General features: G+C 46.8%; 5 protein-coding genes and 3 non-coding genes across 8 annotated transcripts in view; 2 read left to right on the forward strand and 6 right to left on the reverse strand.

Annotated features, from left to right (window-relative positions):
• Positions 1-202, reverse strand: part of LOC136189720 (large subunit ribosomal RNA) — a 3,644-nt gene extending 3,442 nt beyond the window's left edge. The window contains exon 1 of the ribosomal RNA XR_010670443.1: positions 1-202. This exon is cut by the window's left edge and continues 3,442 nt beyond it. This is a non-coding gene — a ribosomal RNA (large subunit ribosomal RNA).
• A 191-nt stretch (positions 203-393) lies between these two features.
• Positions 394-547, reverse strand: LOC136189718 (5.8S ribosomal RNA). Its single transcript, XR_010670441.1, has one exon. It is a non-coding gene; the product is annotated as a 5.8S ribosomal RNA (ribosomal RNA).
• Positions 548-721: 174 nt separating this feature from the next.
• Positions 722-2,536, reverse strand: LOC136189716 (small subunit ribosomal RNA). The gene has a single exon (XR_010670439.1). It is a non-coding gene; the product is annotated as a small subunit ribosomal RNA (ribosomal RNA).
• A 3,250-nt stretch (positions 2,537-5,786) lies between these two features.
• LOC136188933 (polypeptide N-acetylgalactosaminyltransferase 2-like) lies at positions 5,787-8,550 on the reverse strand. Its single transcript, XM_065976741.1, has 14 exons — positions 8,291-8,550; positions 7,891-8,108; positions 7,736-7,834; positions 7,609-7,676; positions 7,487-7,552; positions 7,307-7,428; positions 7,164-7,251; positions 7,021-7,105; positions 6,870-6,973; positions 6,695-6,821; positions 6,550-6,642; positions 6,407-6,490; positions 6,227-6,353; positions 5,787-6,161 (listed from the first exon to the last, which is right to left on the reverse strand). The coding sequence occupies exons 1-14, from the start codon at positions 8,390-8,392 to the stop codon at positions 5,880-5,882; spliced, it is 1,665 nt and encodes a 554-aa protein (XP_065832813.1). The 5' UTR covers positions 8,393-8,550; the 3' UTR covers positions 5,787-5,879.
• Positions 8,551-8,611: 61 nt separating this feature from the next.
• LOC136188938 (zinc transporter ZIP9-like) lies at positions 8,612-10,257 on the forward strand. Its single transcript, XM_065976753.1, has 8 exons — positions 8,612-8,720; positions 8,777-8,882; positions 8,936-9,169; positions 9,221-9,277; positions 9,330-9,415; positions 9,470-9,511; positions 9,566-9,658; positions 9,708-10,257. The coding sequence occupies exons 1-8, from the start codon at positions 8,625-8,627 to the stop codon at positions 9,993-9,995; spliced, it is 1,002 nt and encodes a 333-aa protein (XP_065832825.1). The 5' UTR covers positions 8,612-8,624; the 3' UTR covers positions 9,996-10,257.
• LOC136188942 (cyclin-dependent kinase inhibitor 3-like) lies at positions 9,939-11,419 on the reverse strand. The gene is made up of 10 exons (XM_065976758.1): positions 11,297-11,419; positions 11,173-11,251; positions 11,032-11,108; positions 10,910-10,962; positions 10,816-10,860; positions 10,705-10,768; positions 10,499-10,648; positions 10,414-10,445; positions 10,259-10,362; positions 9,939-10,209 (listed from the first exon to the last, which is right to left on the reverse strand). The coding sequence occupies exons 2-10, from the start codon at positions 11,182-11,184 to the stop codon at positions 10,132-10,134; spliced, it is 615 nt and encodes a 204-aa protein (XP_065832830.1). The 5' UTR covers positions 11,185-11,251; positions 11,297-11,419; the 3' UTR covers positions 9,939-10,131.
• LOC136188941 (enhancer of rudimentary homolog) lies at positions 11,290-12,129 on the forward strand. The gene is made up of 4 exons (XM_065976757.1): positions 11,290-11,397; positions 11,460-11,547; positions 11,612-11,732; positions 11,840-12,129. The coding sequence occupies exons 1-4, from the start codon at positions 11,395-11,397 to the stop codon at positions 11,937-11,939; spliced, it is 312 nt and encodes a 103-aa protein (XP_065832829.1). The 5' UTR covers positions 11,290-11,394; the 3' UTR covers positions 11,940-12,129.
• Positions 12,090-13,028, reverse strand: LOC136188940 (uncharacterized). Its single transcript, XM_065976756.1, has 6 exons — positions 12,930-13,028; positions 12,816-12,879; positions 12,681-12,761; positions 12,412-12,621; positions 12,335-12,358; positions 12,090-12,282 (listed from the first exon to the last, which is right to left on the reverse strand). Coding segments are annotated over exons 1-6 (480 nt in total). The 5' UTR covers positions 12,932-13,028; the 3' UTR covers positions 12,090-12,183.
• Positions 13,029-13,047: the final 19 nt, after the last annotated feature.

The following is a 13,047-nucleotide window of genomic DNA, read 5'->3' on the forward strand; positions in this document are numbered from 1 at the left end:
GCCGTTCCAAGCAACTTGGACCGAAAAAGACGCGTTGAAGACACTTCTCCAAACTACAATTCGCCGACGTTGCCGCCGGAGATTTTCGGCTTGAGCTCTTCCCTCTTCGCTCGCCGTTACTGAGGGAATCCCTGTTGGTTTCTTTTCCTCCGCTTATTGATATGCTTAAGTTCAGCGGGTATTCTTGCCTGATCTGAGGTCAATAAATGAATAGTTTGCACTATGAGAGGAAAGCATTGGAATTGACACCGCTCGACGTAGTCGACCGTGCAAAGCAATGCCTTGCCCTGATTTTCGAGAGACTAGAAACGATCGCTTCTAGACGTCTCAATTCGCCCGCCATAAATATGACGTTACTCGTTACTCCCCACCAGAGGGGAATGAGCGTAAAAACGACTCTCAGACAGACATGCTCCCGAGAATACTCGAGAGCGCCATTTGCGTTAGAAAATTCGATGATTCGCTGAGTTCTGCAATTCGCACTACTTATCGCAGTTTGCTGCGTTCTTCATCGAAGCACGAGCCTAGAGATCCACCGTTGAAAGTTATTTCATTTTATAATTCAAATTAATCAAGCCTGCAAATTTGCTGACGGAACAAAAATACGCAAAAAAGTAACCGAAAGCGGGGCTCGACTACCGGGCGTCGATTTAAGGTCGAAGCGCACCCCGACGATCGGTGTAAAAACGATTCACACGGGGCCAAAAGGCGACAGATCCGATAATGATCCTTCCGCAGGTTCACCTACGGAAACCTTGTTACGACTTTTACTTCCTCTAGCTAAACAGACTAGAACAACTTTGCGCAGAACGGTCCGGAGCGATCCGGCCCGACCGCGTTCCAATGCTCTCATCCGACCAGCCAATCGGTAGTAGCGACGGGCGGTGTGTACAAAGGGCAGGGACGTAATCAACGCGAGCTGATGACTCGCGCTTACTAGGAATTCCTCGTTCGAGACCAAGAATTACAAGGGTCTATCCCCAGCACGACAAAGTTTGCGAGATTACCCGCACCTATCGGAGCAGGACGACGACTTATTGACTTTGTCAGTGTAGCGCGCGTGCGGCCCAGAACATCTAAGGGCATCACAGACCTGTTATTGCCTCAAACTTCCATCGACTAGACGCCGATAGTCCCTCTAAGAAGTCGACCGTCGCGTCCGAAGACGCAACGTGACTAGTTAGCAGGTTAAGGTCTCGTTCGTTATCGCGATTAGGCAGACAAATCACTCCACCAACTAAGAACGGCCATGCACCACCACCCATAGAATCAAGAAAGAGCTCTCGATCTGTCAATCCTCGCTATGTCTGGACCTGGTGAGTTTCCTCGTGTTGAGTCAAATTAAGCCGCAGGCTCCACTCCTGGTGGTGCCCTTCCGTCAATTCCTTTAAGTTTCAGTCTTGCGACCATACTCCCCCCGGAACCCAAAGCCTTTGATTTCTCACAAGGTGCCGAAGGAGTCGTACGATTGACGTCCTCCGATCCCTAGGCGGCATCGTTTATGGTTGGAACTACGACGGTATCTAATCGTCTTCGAGCCTCCAACTTTCGTTCCTGATTAATGAAAACATCCTTGGCAAATGCTTTCGCACGCGTTCGTCTTTCATAAATCCAAGAATTTCACCTCTGACAATTCAATACGAATGCCCCCGACTGTCCCTATTAATCATTACCTCGGTCCCCAAAACCAACAAAACAAGACCGAAAGGTCCTCTTCCGTTATTCCATGCTAATCTATTCAAGCTTGACCGCCTGCTTTGAACACTCTAATTTACTCAAAGTAAAGGTCTCCAGTCGCCGGCACGCGCAATTAAGAGCACGCCGGCTCCTCGAGAAGAAGACCGACTCGACCAGTGACACGCCGTCAAGCGGACCGATCGAGTCGGCCTGAAATCCAACTACGAGCTTTTTAACTGCAACAACTTTAATATACGCTATTGGAGCTGGAATTACCGCGGCTGCTGGCACCAGACTTGCCCTCCAATTGTTCCTCGTTAACGGATTTAAATTGGACTCATTCCAATTACGAGACTTGAAAAAGCCCCGTATTGTTATTTATTGTCACTACCTCCCCGTGTCGGGATTGGGTAATTTGCGCGCCTGCTGCCTTCCTTGGATGTGGTAGCCGTTTCTCAGGCTCCCTCTCCGGAATCGAACCCTAATTCTCCGTCACCCGTTGCAACCATGGTAGGCCAATACCCTACCATCGAAAGTTGATAGGGCAGAATCTTGAATGATCCGGCGCCGGCGCAAAGGCCGTGCGCTCCAAACAGTTACTATGAATCGTCCGAAACGGGACCGAAATCCCGATTGGTTTTGAATCTAATAAATACAACCCTTCCGCAAAAGTCGGGCATCGACGCATGTATTAGCTCTAGAATTACCACGGGTATCCAAGTGGTAAGAGACCATCAAATAAACTAAAACTGATTTAATGAGCCATTCGCAGTTTCGCCGTATAAGAACGCTTATACTTAGACATGCATGGCTTAATCTTTGAGACAAGCATATGACTACTGGCAGGATCAACCAGGTAACTGCCTTTCCGAAGCACAGTGTGCGCCGTCGCTCGACGGACGATCCGGAGATCTGCCCGTCGTGCGAGGCATTCGCACCCATAACACACTTTCTCTCGATCGTCGAAGATCCACGATCGAACGACGCGAGATTCAAACACTTTCTGCCGCCTTTTCTCTGACTATCCTGCATCGAGACGACGGCGACGAGGCCTGCGTCTGCGATGCGCGATGACACGCTCCACTCGCGTGGTGCCGTGTCGTCGGATTGCCTCATATTGTTTCACACAACCACGCGTATTCACGCGCCCCTTCGACTCTCGATCGACAGACTCTCGTGCTGCGCGAGAATCGTAGCGATTGCACGCGGACAGCTTGAGACGCCTGCACTCTTTCCACTGTCTATCGGTACGGATTCGGAGCAGCGTCAGCATTACCACTGATCAAGACTGCTCGCGATCGGTACCGATACTCGGGTCAAATCGGATATCATTAATCGGTATTTCCATTTCCAGAGAGTAGTACCCCCTTACTATATGCCAAAAAAACGGGGTTTTGTCCTTAATAACTTCAACAGTACGGCGTGTAAGGCCGTCGCTCCAAAATACGATTGCCATCTTCAAAAACACGTTTTCTGCATAGCAACAGTACATCGAAATTTGTAATTGAATTTTTGCAACCAACCGGAAGCGATTAACTTAATTACACCGCCGTTTTCGTCGAATAAACGGACCTCGATAGTTACTTTTTAAAAAATTTTGGGAACGCCTACTATTGAGGAGCAAGTGTCTTTATACCCGGTCCGTTGCTAGGCTCGCCTACGCAATCTCCTCCCCTTTTGATGACGTCCGGGTGACGTCACTGACCACTAACAATTTAAACGCGACCACGTGTTATAGAGCGATATCGATATTGACGTCACTAATGCGATTATTCGCAACTGCCCCGCCTAGGAATTAGGCAACGCGTGCCAATGCCCTAATTAGTTCCGCAGTCAAAACCTCCACATTTTCTGTGCTTCGAATGCACTGAACTTGTCAGTCAATGCAATAGACTTCGATCTGTTCAGAAAATTTCGTTCCACGAGCTATTTCAGCGAAGCTACAACGTTTTTTCGACTTTTTACAACATTTCGTCGACCGTTTCTATGTCGATGGCTAGTCCGTCATTCACTACTTCTATTTGCAAAGGCGATCGATATCCTAAGACGTCTCGATGTGCACTACTCGCGGTGACCTTGCATACACGCCTATTGGGCGTGGGACACCTCCACAAATGAGCGCACGAGACGTCGACACAGCAAGACTGCCAAATTTCTGTTTCCTAAAACTCCACTTCACAGCTCGTGAAAGACACGCTTAAATGAGAGCAAGAATTCCTATCTACTGGAGTTGCCGTGAAATCTCTTCGCCCCTTCTTTTCTTGTCCGCTGGTAACCGCGACTTTCCATGCGCGATTGGCGTGAAACCGTAGCGCCTGGCGCGCCTACTGTTAAGTTGGACATAGGCTCCAGACGCGGTCAAAAAATTCTCTGCATACCGGGACTTCAACTATGCAACACCAAGGATACTACTGCGCACTGCCTGCTTCTAACCTGGGCAGATTGATCTTTCTAAGAAGTCTCGTTTTTTTTGATTTTTCGCGACTTCTACCTTCTATTGAAGTTAAGAACGACTATTCTACTTCACAAAAGCAGCAAAGACGTCTCGACGTGCTCTAGTCGCGATGACCTTGCATACACGCCTATTAGTCGTGGGACACCTCCACAAATGAGCGCACGAGACGTCGACCCAGCGAGACTACCAAACTTTTTTTTGCTAAAACTCTACTCCACAGCTCGTGGAAGACACGCTTAAATGAGAGCAAGAATTCCTATCTATTGCAGTTGCCGTGAAATCTCTTCGCCCCTTCCTTTCTTGTCCGCTGGTAACCGCGACTTTCCATGCGCGATTGGCGTGAAACCGTAGCGCCTGGCGCGCCTACTGTTAAGTTGGACATAGGCTCCAGACGCGGTCAAAAAATTCTCTGCATACCGGGACCTCAACTATGCAACACCAAGGATACTACCGCGCACTGCCTGCTGCTAACCTGCGCAGATTGATCTTTCTAAGAAGTCTTGTTTTTTTCGATGTACCTTCTAATGAAGTTAAGAACGACTATTCTACTTTACAGAAGCAACAAAGACGTCTTGATGTGCTCTAGTCGCTATGACCTTGCATACGCCAATTAGTCGTGGGACACCTCCACAAATGAGCGCACGAGACGTCGACGCAGCGAGACTACAACACTTTTTGTTTGCTAAAACTCCACTTCACAGCTCGTGGAAGACACGCTTAAATGAGAGCAAGAATTCCTATCTATTGCAGTTGCCGTGAAATCTCTTCGCCCCTTCCTTTCTTGTCCGCTGGTAACCGCGACTTGCCATGCGCGATTGGCGCGAAACCGTAGCGCCTGGCGCGCCCACTGTTAAGTTGGACGTAGGCTCCAGACGCGGTCAAAAATTCTCTGCATACCGGGACCTCAACTATGCAACACCAAGAATACTACCGCGCACTGCTTGCTGCTAACCTGCGCGGATTGTCCTTTCTAAGCAGTGTCGTGTTTTCGATTTTTCGCGATTTCTAAATTCTAGTAAAGTTACGAAAGACTATTCTACTTGACGGGCGCAGCGAAGAAGCACGTCGTTTCGATATCGCACCTCTTCGGAGCCTCGTACGCGCTTTGCTCTTTCTGCGATTACATTTAACCCTGTTTGAAAACGCTTTGCCTAAATTTAGAGTCGTGGAAGTCGGGGTTAGAAGCCGTTCGTGCATAGCAGCGCTTTCGTATCGAAGGTCACGAGACCGTCTGCGCGCGTTCAACCGCCGCTATCGCCCAATCTACGATCGCCTCGAATCAGAGGGACCGACGGCTCACGAGAACTGAATTTGCGCTTTGAGTCTTGTTGACAAAGTTGTTGAGACGTTGGTCTCATAATCGGCAGAGAAAGTTCGTTCAGCGCCTAACAAGCAGACTCTGCAGACAGCAGCATGCATATGTGCACGTGTGCAAGCGCCTCTGTCACAACAACCGTCGAGTCTTCAAACCGATCAGACTTAGTTTCTAGCCGTACGAGATTCAGAGGACGAGAAAAAAGAAGAAACTCCGGTGGAGCACGTGCGCCGCGGCCAAGCTCCCGTACGAATACACAAAAAACGTCATCACCTCACTCATCATCCAAAAACCTTTAGCTTTGATTCCAAACTAAACTAATTACGATGGCAATGAATATACTGTTGTAGCTCTCTATCTATTCGCACATTCCCCCCTTATAATCAAAAAGTACAGTACACAGCCACGACGGTTCACACAGAACTGCACTACCTAGTCATTGAGCATAAGAGAGAACTCCCAACGCTGACTATACTTAGTCACATCACACGTATTAGCTACCAAACCTTGCCCAGCCGTCGCCCCTTCAGTGTCCAAACAGAGTCCAGACCCACGATGACGAAGCAGTCCATCGCGACTGTGCTCCCACGATTGCGAAAGAACCTCGTCGGCGGGGCAACCCTCCAACGTCACAGTGGATCCGGGAGTCGAATGATGCAACGACAGACATAAATCCAAATGACGAATCGCCTTGCTCTTAGTCAGCGCCCATTCCTAAGAAAAGAAACAAACCCCAATATAATGATAAGAGGAGAGGGGCCCCCCCCAAATAAACAAACTTGATTTCCACCGCCGCCGTGGCATTCGTACATGCTGACAAAGCCCCCTGTTTGGTGGCCCAATGTGTCCATGCACTGACGACCCTGCTTCAATTCTCCAAATTCAATATCTTTTCGATCGGGAATCCTGCACAGTGCATATCCAGGAAAAAAATCAATGATAGAATTTTTCACACTTACGGTAGCTCCGGGTAAACTGTCTCGAGATACCATCTGAATGATTTGCATTTAAGTGTCTCCCTCAGTTTTCTTCTCTCAGAGAGACTAGGAACAGACAAAGGATAAATAAAAAAAGTATGTATTTTCGAAACGAGCCTTCTTACTCTCCCAGATCTCTTCCCTTTGCCGACGGCCTCGCCGCGTGATAATACTTCTTAAATTCGTCCATCCAAACTTCAGCCGTGCGACCCGTGTTTCTATGGAAACTCAAATGGCGGGGGAGAAGAATACGAGAACGATCTCTTTTACTTGATATACGTATTCGCATTGCCGTCTGGAAACGTGTAGGGATGACGCTTTCGAAACACGTGACCGACTCGAGAACACGGAATGATCTCCATGCGACCGCCGCACATCCAAATGCGAAAAGAAATTTCTGCGAGAAAATTTAAAGAAAACGAATTTCAAAATTGGTCCGACTCACCGAAATTTTCTCCACCCCAAATATCCATATTCAGATCATATTTTCCAGACGTTTCCCACCATTCTTTGTCAATAGAGAAAAGCCCACCAGCAATCATTGGTGACCTAATATGAAAATATTTATATGATTTACACTAGTGCCTTAAGTTTACGGTATAGGTGCTAAGGGATCAGTTCTGCTGGCCTTAAAACGAGTCGAAAACGTGTCCCACTTGAAGTGAAGACTCCAATCAAATCCTGAAACAACATTGCTACTCTAGTCCAAAAGAAAATTGTCTGGGCTCTTTATTCAAACCTCCTTTCAAATCGGCAGATGCGCCTATGTACTGGAAATTGTCCATGCTGATGACGTCAATAATAGGACTAACCACAGATTTAGGATTCTAGATCAAGTGGTCTTTATATTATTATTATATGTATTTATAATATTTCTTTTACCTCCTTCACTCTCGCTAATAAGGGCTCAATCCATTTCTCATTTGCCTCGCAGTGACTATCCAAAAACGTCAAAACTTTTCCTGTAGCATAGTCGGCTCCTTTCACCCGAGACCTGACCAAACCTAGCAATAACAAACCTCCTATTTCCTCCCCCAATGTGACAGAAGAGATCTCTAAGACCTTCTCGCCTGTCGTTTCTCAGCACATGTACTTTAGGTACATTAGTCAGAAGCCGACCATCGTCAGCTACAAAATAGTTAAGTAATAAATAAATAAATAAATAAATAAATGTATCCACTTACGGTTATCGCTAAAATCGTCCACAAGTATAATCTCGTGAATCAAATGAGGTGGACTTCGATTAAGGACACTGCATATTTTTTTATAAAGGATTGAGAAAACAACTCAAAAAACAAACAGAAGTCTCACCTAACAACCGTTCTCAATAGGGTCGATCGAGCTTCATTGTGAAAACAAATGATAACGCTCGTAGACGGCAAATTCGGCGGATAGGCCTTAGATTTGCATCTGGGGGACCCCACGAAAAATTATAAAAAATTCGGCGATTTTTTTTCTCTTCTTACAGCGGATGCCGCGTGTCGGGAACGTCGCGATCGCTCGACAGCTTGTCGCTCTCGACTTGATTGAAGGCGTTGCGACCGTACGGATCGTCTTGGGCGCGCGTCGCGTCGATGTACGATTTCTCGTCGAAACCCTTGAGCGTGCGCTGGTCGGCGGGCGGCACGACCTCCGTCGCGCCGTTCGGCGCTCGCACGACCTCGTGCTGCTGCGAGTGATCGTACTGGGCGAAGAAAAACGCGTCAACGTCGATTAGTCTTTAGTTCCGGGACAACGGAGGCGACTGAACGGCGCCTCGGCGAGGAGGGGGGCCCCCTTCGCGTTGGAGTCTTAGAGAGCGCCTGTGCGCGTCTTTTTTGCGGGGTTTAGGGAGAGGGATTGTCGAGCTTTTGTTGCGTTGCTCACTTTCTTTGCTCGTTCTTCTTTCGATATTGTCATGCCGTAGTAGAGCATGGCCATGAACCAAATCAATATGAAGATGACGAGTAGCCTTCTATACTTCTTCATTTTAGCAAAATCGGTGCATTCTCGAAATACGATTGATATCAAAGTCCGAGACGGTCGGGCGCCGGCGCCACGTGTTTTCTCATCTACTTACCCAAGTTAGGCTTTTCATCGCTCTCATTTTGTTAGTACGCGCTCAGCAACGTAATAAGATCAATCGCTGCCGCAGCGATTCTTCGCATTTCTTGTTTACCATGCGTGACGTCAACTAAAGCGCGCTAGCATCACACTAAACATGGACGACTTCATTTCGCTAACGCTGCTGTCGTTGGCAATGCTAGTCGGCAGCTACGTAGCCGGATCGGTACCTCTCGTACTGACTCTTTCAGAGGTACAACAAGAAAGGCGAAAAGAAACGCGACTCGAGACTCTACCTCACTCTTCCAGAAACGATTGCGACTGATCACGTCCTTAGGAGCCGGACTCCTCATCGGAACAGCGCTCGCCGTTATCATACCGGAAGGCGTTCACGCACTCTACACCGATCACGGCGGTAGAGAAACGAACGTCTAAGAGATCATTTCGAGATACAGTATCTCTCTTTAGACGAACACTCACACGAAAACCGACTCAGCGAGAACGATCAAGTCCAAGAGACGAACATCGCCGCCAAACCCGATATCTACAAAATCGCGGACATGCAGAAGAAATTATCAGAAGAGAACGATCATCACCACGCGGAATTGCACTCTTACATAGGCATAGCCCTTTGCACGGGCTTTGTCTTCATGCTACTGATCGATCAACTGGGAGGAAGCCACGCTCACGGCGGAACATCCGGCGAGTCCTTTCAAATATCCCCACATAGTTATTTTGATATAGAGTCCTTAGATGGATCATCAAAACGAGGTGTCACTGCTACGATAGGACTCGTTGTGCACGCAGCTGGTATGCGAATTCTCGCGGTAAACCCGTCAATTGCTTACCTTTCTTCTTTTAGCTGATGGAATAGCGATGGGTGCCGCTGCGAACAGTTCCAATAGCGAAGTGGCAATGCTTGTCTTCATAGCCATAATGCTTCACAAGGTCGCCAGGGAAACATGACCTGTTGATTTTTGATTTTTGATTCTTCTTCTCTAGGCTCCTGCGGCGTTTGGATTGGCTTCCTTTCTTCTGCACGAGGTTCCGTGGAAAGTGCGCGTCTTCTCGACCAATCGACGTCTTTGTCGTCTCTAGGGCTATCAAAGAAACAAAATTCGTCGTCATCTTTTGATCTTTTCTCTTGCGGCTCCCGTTATGGCCCTCGTCACGTATGCGGGCTTGAGTCGAGTATGCTCCTTTTCTTTTGGGTTTTTTTTTTCTGTGAGTGCCCTCATAGAGACACAAGCAACTCTTGTCGAGCATCAACGGAACCGGAATCGCTTTGCTTTTCTCCGCGGGAACGTTTCTCTACGTCGCCACAGTTCACGTTCTGAAGGAATTGACTGAACGGCACGGGCACGAGTCTCCCAATGCGGCGGCGGCTTCCGGAATCGAGGCGGCGACGACGACGACAGAGACGACGTCACAGACGTCCGATCGACTTTCAAAGGAAGATTTGACTGCGTTGATTCTAGGCATTGTTTTTCCCATGATAATTTCGATTTATCACCAGCATGAACATTGATCTTATGAGAGAGGATTTTTTAGAGAAAGAGCTCGCGTACGACTGAATATTGACTGGCTCGAAAGCCTTTTGCTAGATCTAGCCTAAATTCTAGGTAACACAAATGAGTCGTACTTGAGAAAAAGTGAATGTTTTCCTATGCGGATTTCATTGGAGATGACGACCAATCAGAAAAGACGTCCAGATCGCGAAAACCGTGAATCATATTGTATTGCTACAGTCAGAAATCCAATAATTAATCAATTAATATATATAAAGTTTACTTTGACTGTCTGAATTGCACGCGGTCCGCGGAGACTTCTCATCATCTCAATAGCGCAATCAGGCGACAGTTTCTCATTGAGCAACATCATAAAAAGAGCCACCACTAAAGAAAAAAATAATCATCTTATCCCCTCCTTTATATATTTATTTCTACCGAGGCAGGATCTTCCTAATCCACCATAGCAACTATAAATAAGATATCATCTAAAAATGAGACTTAGCACTTATCTTTTTCTTACTGTATTAATATGGGCTGCTTTGACTTGTGCAAGTGTTCACATATTTCGGCTAATTGACTTTGTGATGGCACACCACCATCCTCTATCGGACTGTGATGAACTTCTAGTCCAGCACTTGCGTATTCGTAAATCAAAGTCGAAACTTTGTATCTAATACGAGCGAAATTCAAAACCTTAAAATATTTAATTAATGAATTAAATTCTACTTCGCTAATTCGTAATCCGTGCACAAAACAACGACTTCTCTGATTCCAGCAGCAACAATAGTATCTTAATTAAATAATAAAAAGGATATAATTAAACGAATACATATTTACCTAGATCGAATTTCAGACTCCTGCGAACATCGCGAAACCGACACCCTTCAAAAAAAAACGATAGAAACGATCAAGCACAACTATGTTCGCATACCAGGCAGTGCACTTAATCCGAGCGCTTCCCCGTCTCGATCGGGCAACGGGATCCTCGAAAAAGAGAAGAGAGCGGCGTGAGGCGAAAAATCGGTATCAGTATCGGTGGTCGGGCCTAGGTACCAGGTTATGTCGAGTTTGTCTTGATCGGCCACGCCGTCTTCCTCGTCCGACGAATCGAAGTCATTCGACGGCGACTTCTGCATTTTGAAACGTGCGACAAGACGTTGCACATGCGCAGTAAAGGTCCACGAGAAAACTTACTAAAAACACCATGATTCGAGTAGCCGTACGCGCCGTAGCAGCCAAGTCTCCTGTTTGCAGCAAACTCAACTTCCGGAGCCTGTAGAAAGTGTAGGATTGGATGCGTCCATGACGACGAATGCACCTAATCCGGGAGCTCAAAGACGAGAACTCCAGTTTCAGCGTTTTTGGCGTTTTCTCAACATCTGAGCAAGGTCCTGTCTTCAAACCCGCGCACGGCAAATGGTGAGGCAAATGTAGACAGACGATTCATACCTGCCAAGTGGGGACCCCTCGCAATTTCCTAGTCGCACACGATTCTCCTAATGCAAGCGACGACGCGAATCGAATCGCGTTCGTACGCCGACTACGAAACCGTAATCGAGTGTTTGGAAGGCAAGCCGACCATTTCCATCCCGTTTTTGCGTGGAAAACACGCGCTTTTGCCTTTCCGCCTCAGGTGTCTGCAAACTCTTCGAAGAGCAGCTCAAGAAGCTGAATCCGTCGAGCAAACAGATAACGTACGACATTAGCCAGCTATTCGAATTCATCGACGGTTTCAACGACCTCAGCGTTCTCGTGTACGCGAAAAAGAGAAAAAGGGATTATTGTTACGGCAGTCTCCGAGAATATTTGGAGTGCCGTAACAATAGTCCTTATATATAATTTTAATTTAAGTGCTTCACAGATTTCAAAGGCCGACTCAGACGTATGCTCCCTATGGAAAGCCTTGGATCAAAGATAGGATCTATGCAATGCTTCGACGTCAAGTCACCGGGTCGAATTAGTGAAGAAATGTCGATGACGTCAGTTGTGAAGATGAAGATGATGACTCTCTCTCTCTCTCTTGTTTTTTCCCCTTTTTTCCTTTGATTATTAATTCTTAGTGGCCTTGCTGCTTTGCTTTTTATGCGAAATGACTGTTGCAGGGCGTGTGGTCTTACTCACAAGATACATAATAAACACGCAAAAAAACAAATTCAGCGACATGAAGACATTTTCGTTACGTGCGTGCGTGCTCTTTAACGCGTTCTATTCGGGAGGATTGTCATAGAGGGGATCAGACAGTGTGACCGCTTTATCATCGTCGTTCGAGGAATAGATCCCATTGGTGTAGGATACGGAGCTCTTCTGCACAGAGAGATCATTTTTTTCACCCACATGGAAAATGTAAATATCATACCGATTTTGACCTCCTATTCACAACCTAAGGGGACACGTGTTATTAACGAGTCACTTTCAATAATTAAGCGAACTCACCAAAACGACGATAACGATCAGTAGAACGACGGCCACTGCTCCGGCAACAGACACGCCAACGATCAACGCCGTGCTGGTTCCACTGCCGTCGTTGTTGTTGTTGTTATTGTCCGTTGGCAATGATCCGACTTGTTTTGAATACGAATAGTGAAGATTGCTTGCCGTCAAGTGCTGATTTTTGAACGTGATTGTGAACTGATTGCTGCCAATCTGCAACAGCAAATCGTCGTGCAAAAAGCGAACGCGCATCAAATGCTCATCCGTCTTACGACAGTGTCGAGTTGATCTTCAATTGCTGAGAGGTTCGAGCTCTGGATTGCTGAATCCACTACAATGCTCCCACTGGAAATCTGCGGAGTTATAGATAAGCTTTCTGATTCGCAATTGAGTGCAACTGTACGCACAGAAAAGACGTAGATTTGACTGGGAGAAATTCCTAGCGCCTTAGCAAGTGAAACGGCGAAATTCCTGCAAACCAAAATTTATCACTAAGCATACAACCTGATATTCCTCTATACATTTTGAAATCTTCTATTGCACTTTCATCGGAAATGAGTTTGTTGTAATCGGCGTCAAAGGTTATAGTAGACTTGACGTATCTGTGCAACTTGATTAGGAAAAAAAACAAAAATCTTT

Source organism: Oscarella lobularis, chromosome 7 (genome assembly GCF_947507565.1).
Source record: "Oscarella lobularis chromosome 7, ooOscLobu1.1, whole genome shotgun sequence".
In the NCBI taxonomy this organism is placed as follows: Eukaryota; Metazoa; Porifera; class Homoscleromorpha; order Homosclerophorida; family Oscarellidae; genus Oscarella; species Oscarella lobularis.

Bases quoted from the DNA above. Each gene is read 5' to 3' on its own strand.
- LOC136188933 (XM_065976741.1), bottom strand. From the start codon at position 8,392: ATGAAGAAGTATAGAAGGCTACTCGTCATCTTCATATTGATTTGGTTC. The intron at 8,109-8,290 runs GTGAGCAACGCA...TTCTTCGCCCAG, and splicing joins AAGAAGAACGAGCAAAGAAA to TACGATCACTCGCAGCAGCA. The intron at 7,835-7,890 runs GTAAGAAGAGAA...GGGGTCCCCCAG, and splicing joins CCCGACACGCGGCATCCGCT to ATGCAAATCTAAGGCCTATC.
- LOC136188938 (XM_065976753.1), top strand. From the start codon at position 8,625: ATGGACGACTTCATTTCGCTAACGCTGCTGTCGTTGGCAATGCTAGTC. The intron at 8,883-8,935 runs GTAGAGAAACGA...ATCTCTCTTTAG, and splicing joins ACTCTACACCGATCACGGCG to ACGAACACTCACACGAAAAC. The intron at 9,512-9,565 runs GTTCCGTGGAAA...TGTCGTCTCTAG, and splicing joins CTTCCTTTCTTCTGCACGAG to GGCTATCAAAGAAACAAAAT.
- LOC136188940 (XM_065976756.1), bottom strand. The intron at 12,622-12,680 runs GTAAGACGGATG...TTGCTGTTGCAG, and splicing joins AAGATCAACTCGACACTGTC to ATTGGCAGCAATCAGTTCAC. The intron at 12,283-12,334 runs GTATGATATTTA...CTCTCTGTGCAG, and splicing joins TGAATAGGAGGTCAAAATCG to AAGAGCTCCGTATCCTACAC.
- LOC136188942 (XM_065976758.1), bottom strand. The intron at 10,446-10,498 runs GTAAGAAAAAGA...TCTTATTTATAG, and splicing joins AAGCAGCCCATATTAATACA to TTGCTATGGTGGATTAGGAA. The intron at 10,363-10,413 runs GTAGAAATAAAT...TTTTTTCTTTAG, and splicing joins ATTAGGAAGATCCTGCCTCG to TGGTGGCTCTTTTTATGATG.
- LOC136188941 (XM_065976757.1), top strand. The intron at 11,548-11,611 runs GCAAGCCGACCA...TTTCCGCCTCAG, and splicing joins CGTAATCGAGTGTTTGGAAG to GTGTCTGCAAACTCTTCGAA. The intron at 11,733-11,839 runs GTACGCGAAAAA...AGTGCTTCACAG, and splicing joins AACGACCTCAGCGTTCTCGT to ATTTCAAAGGCCGACTCAGA.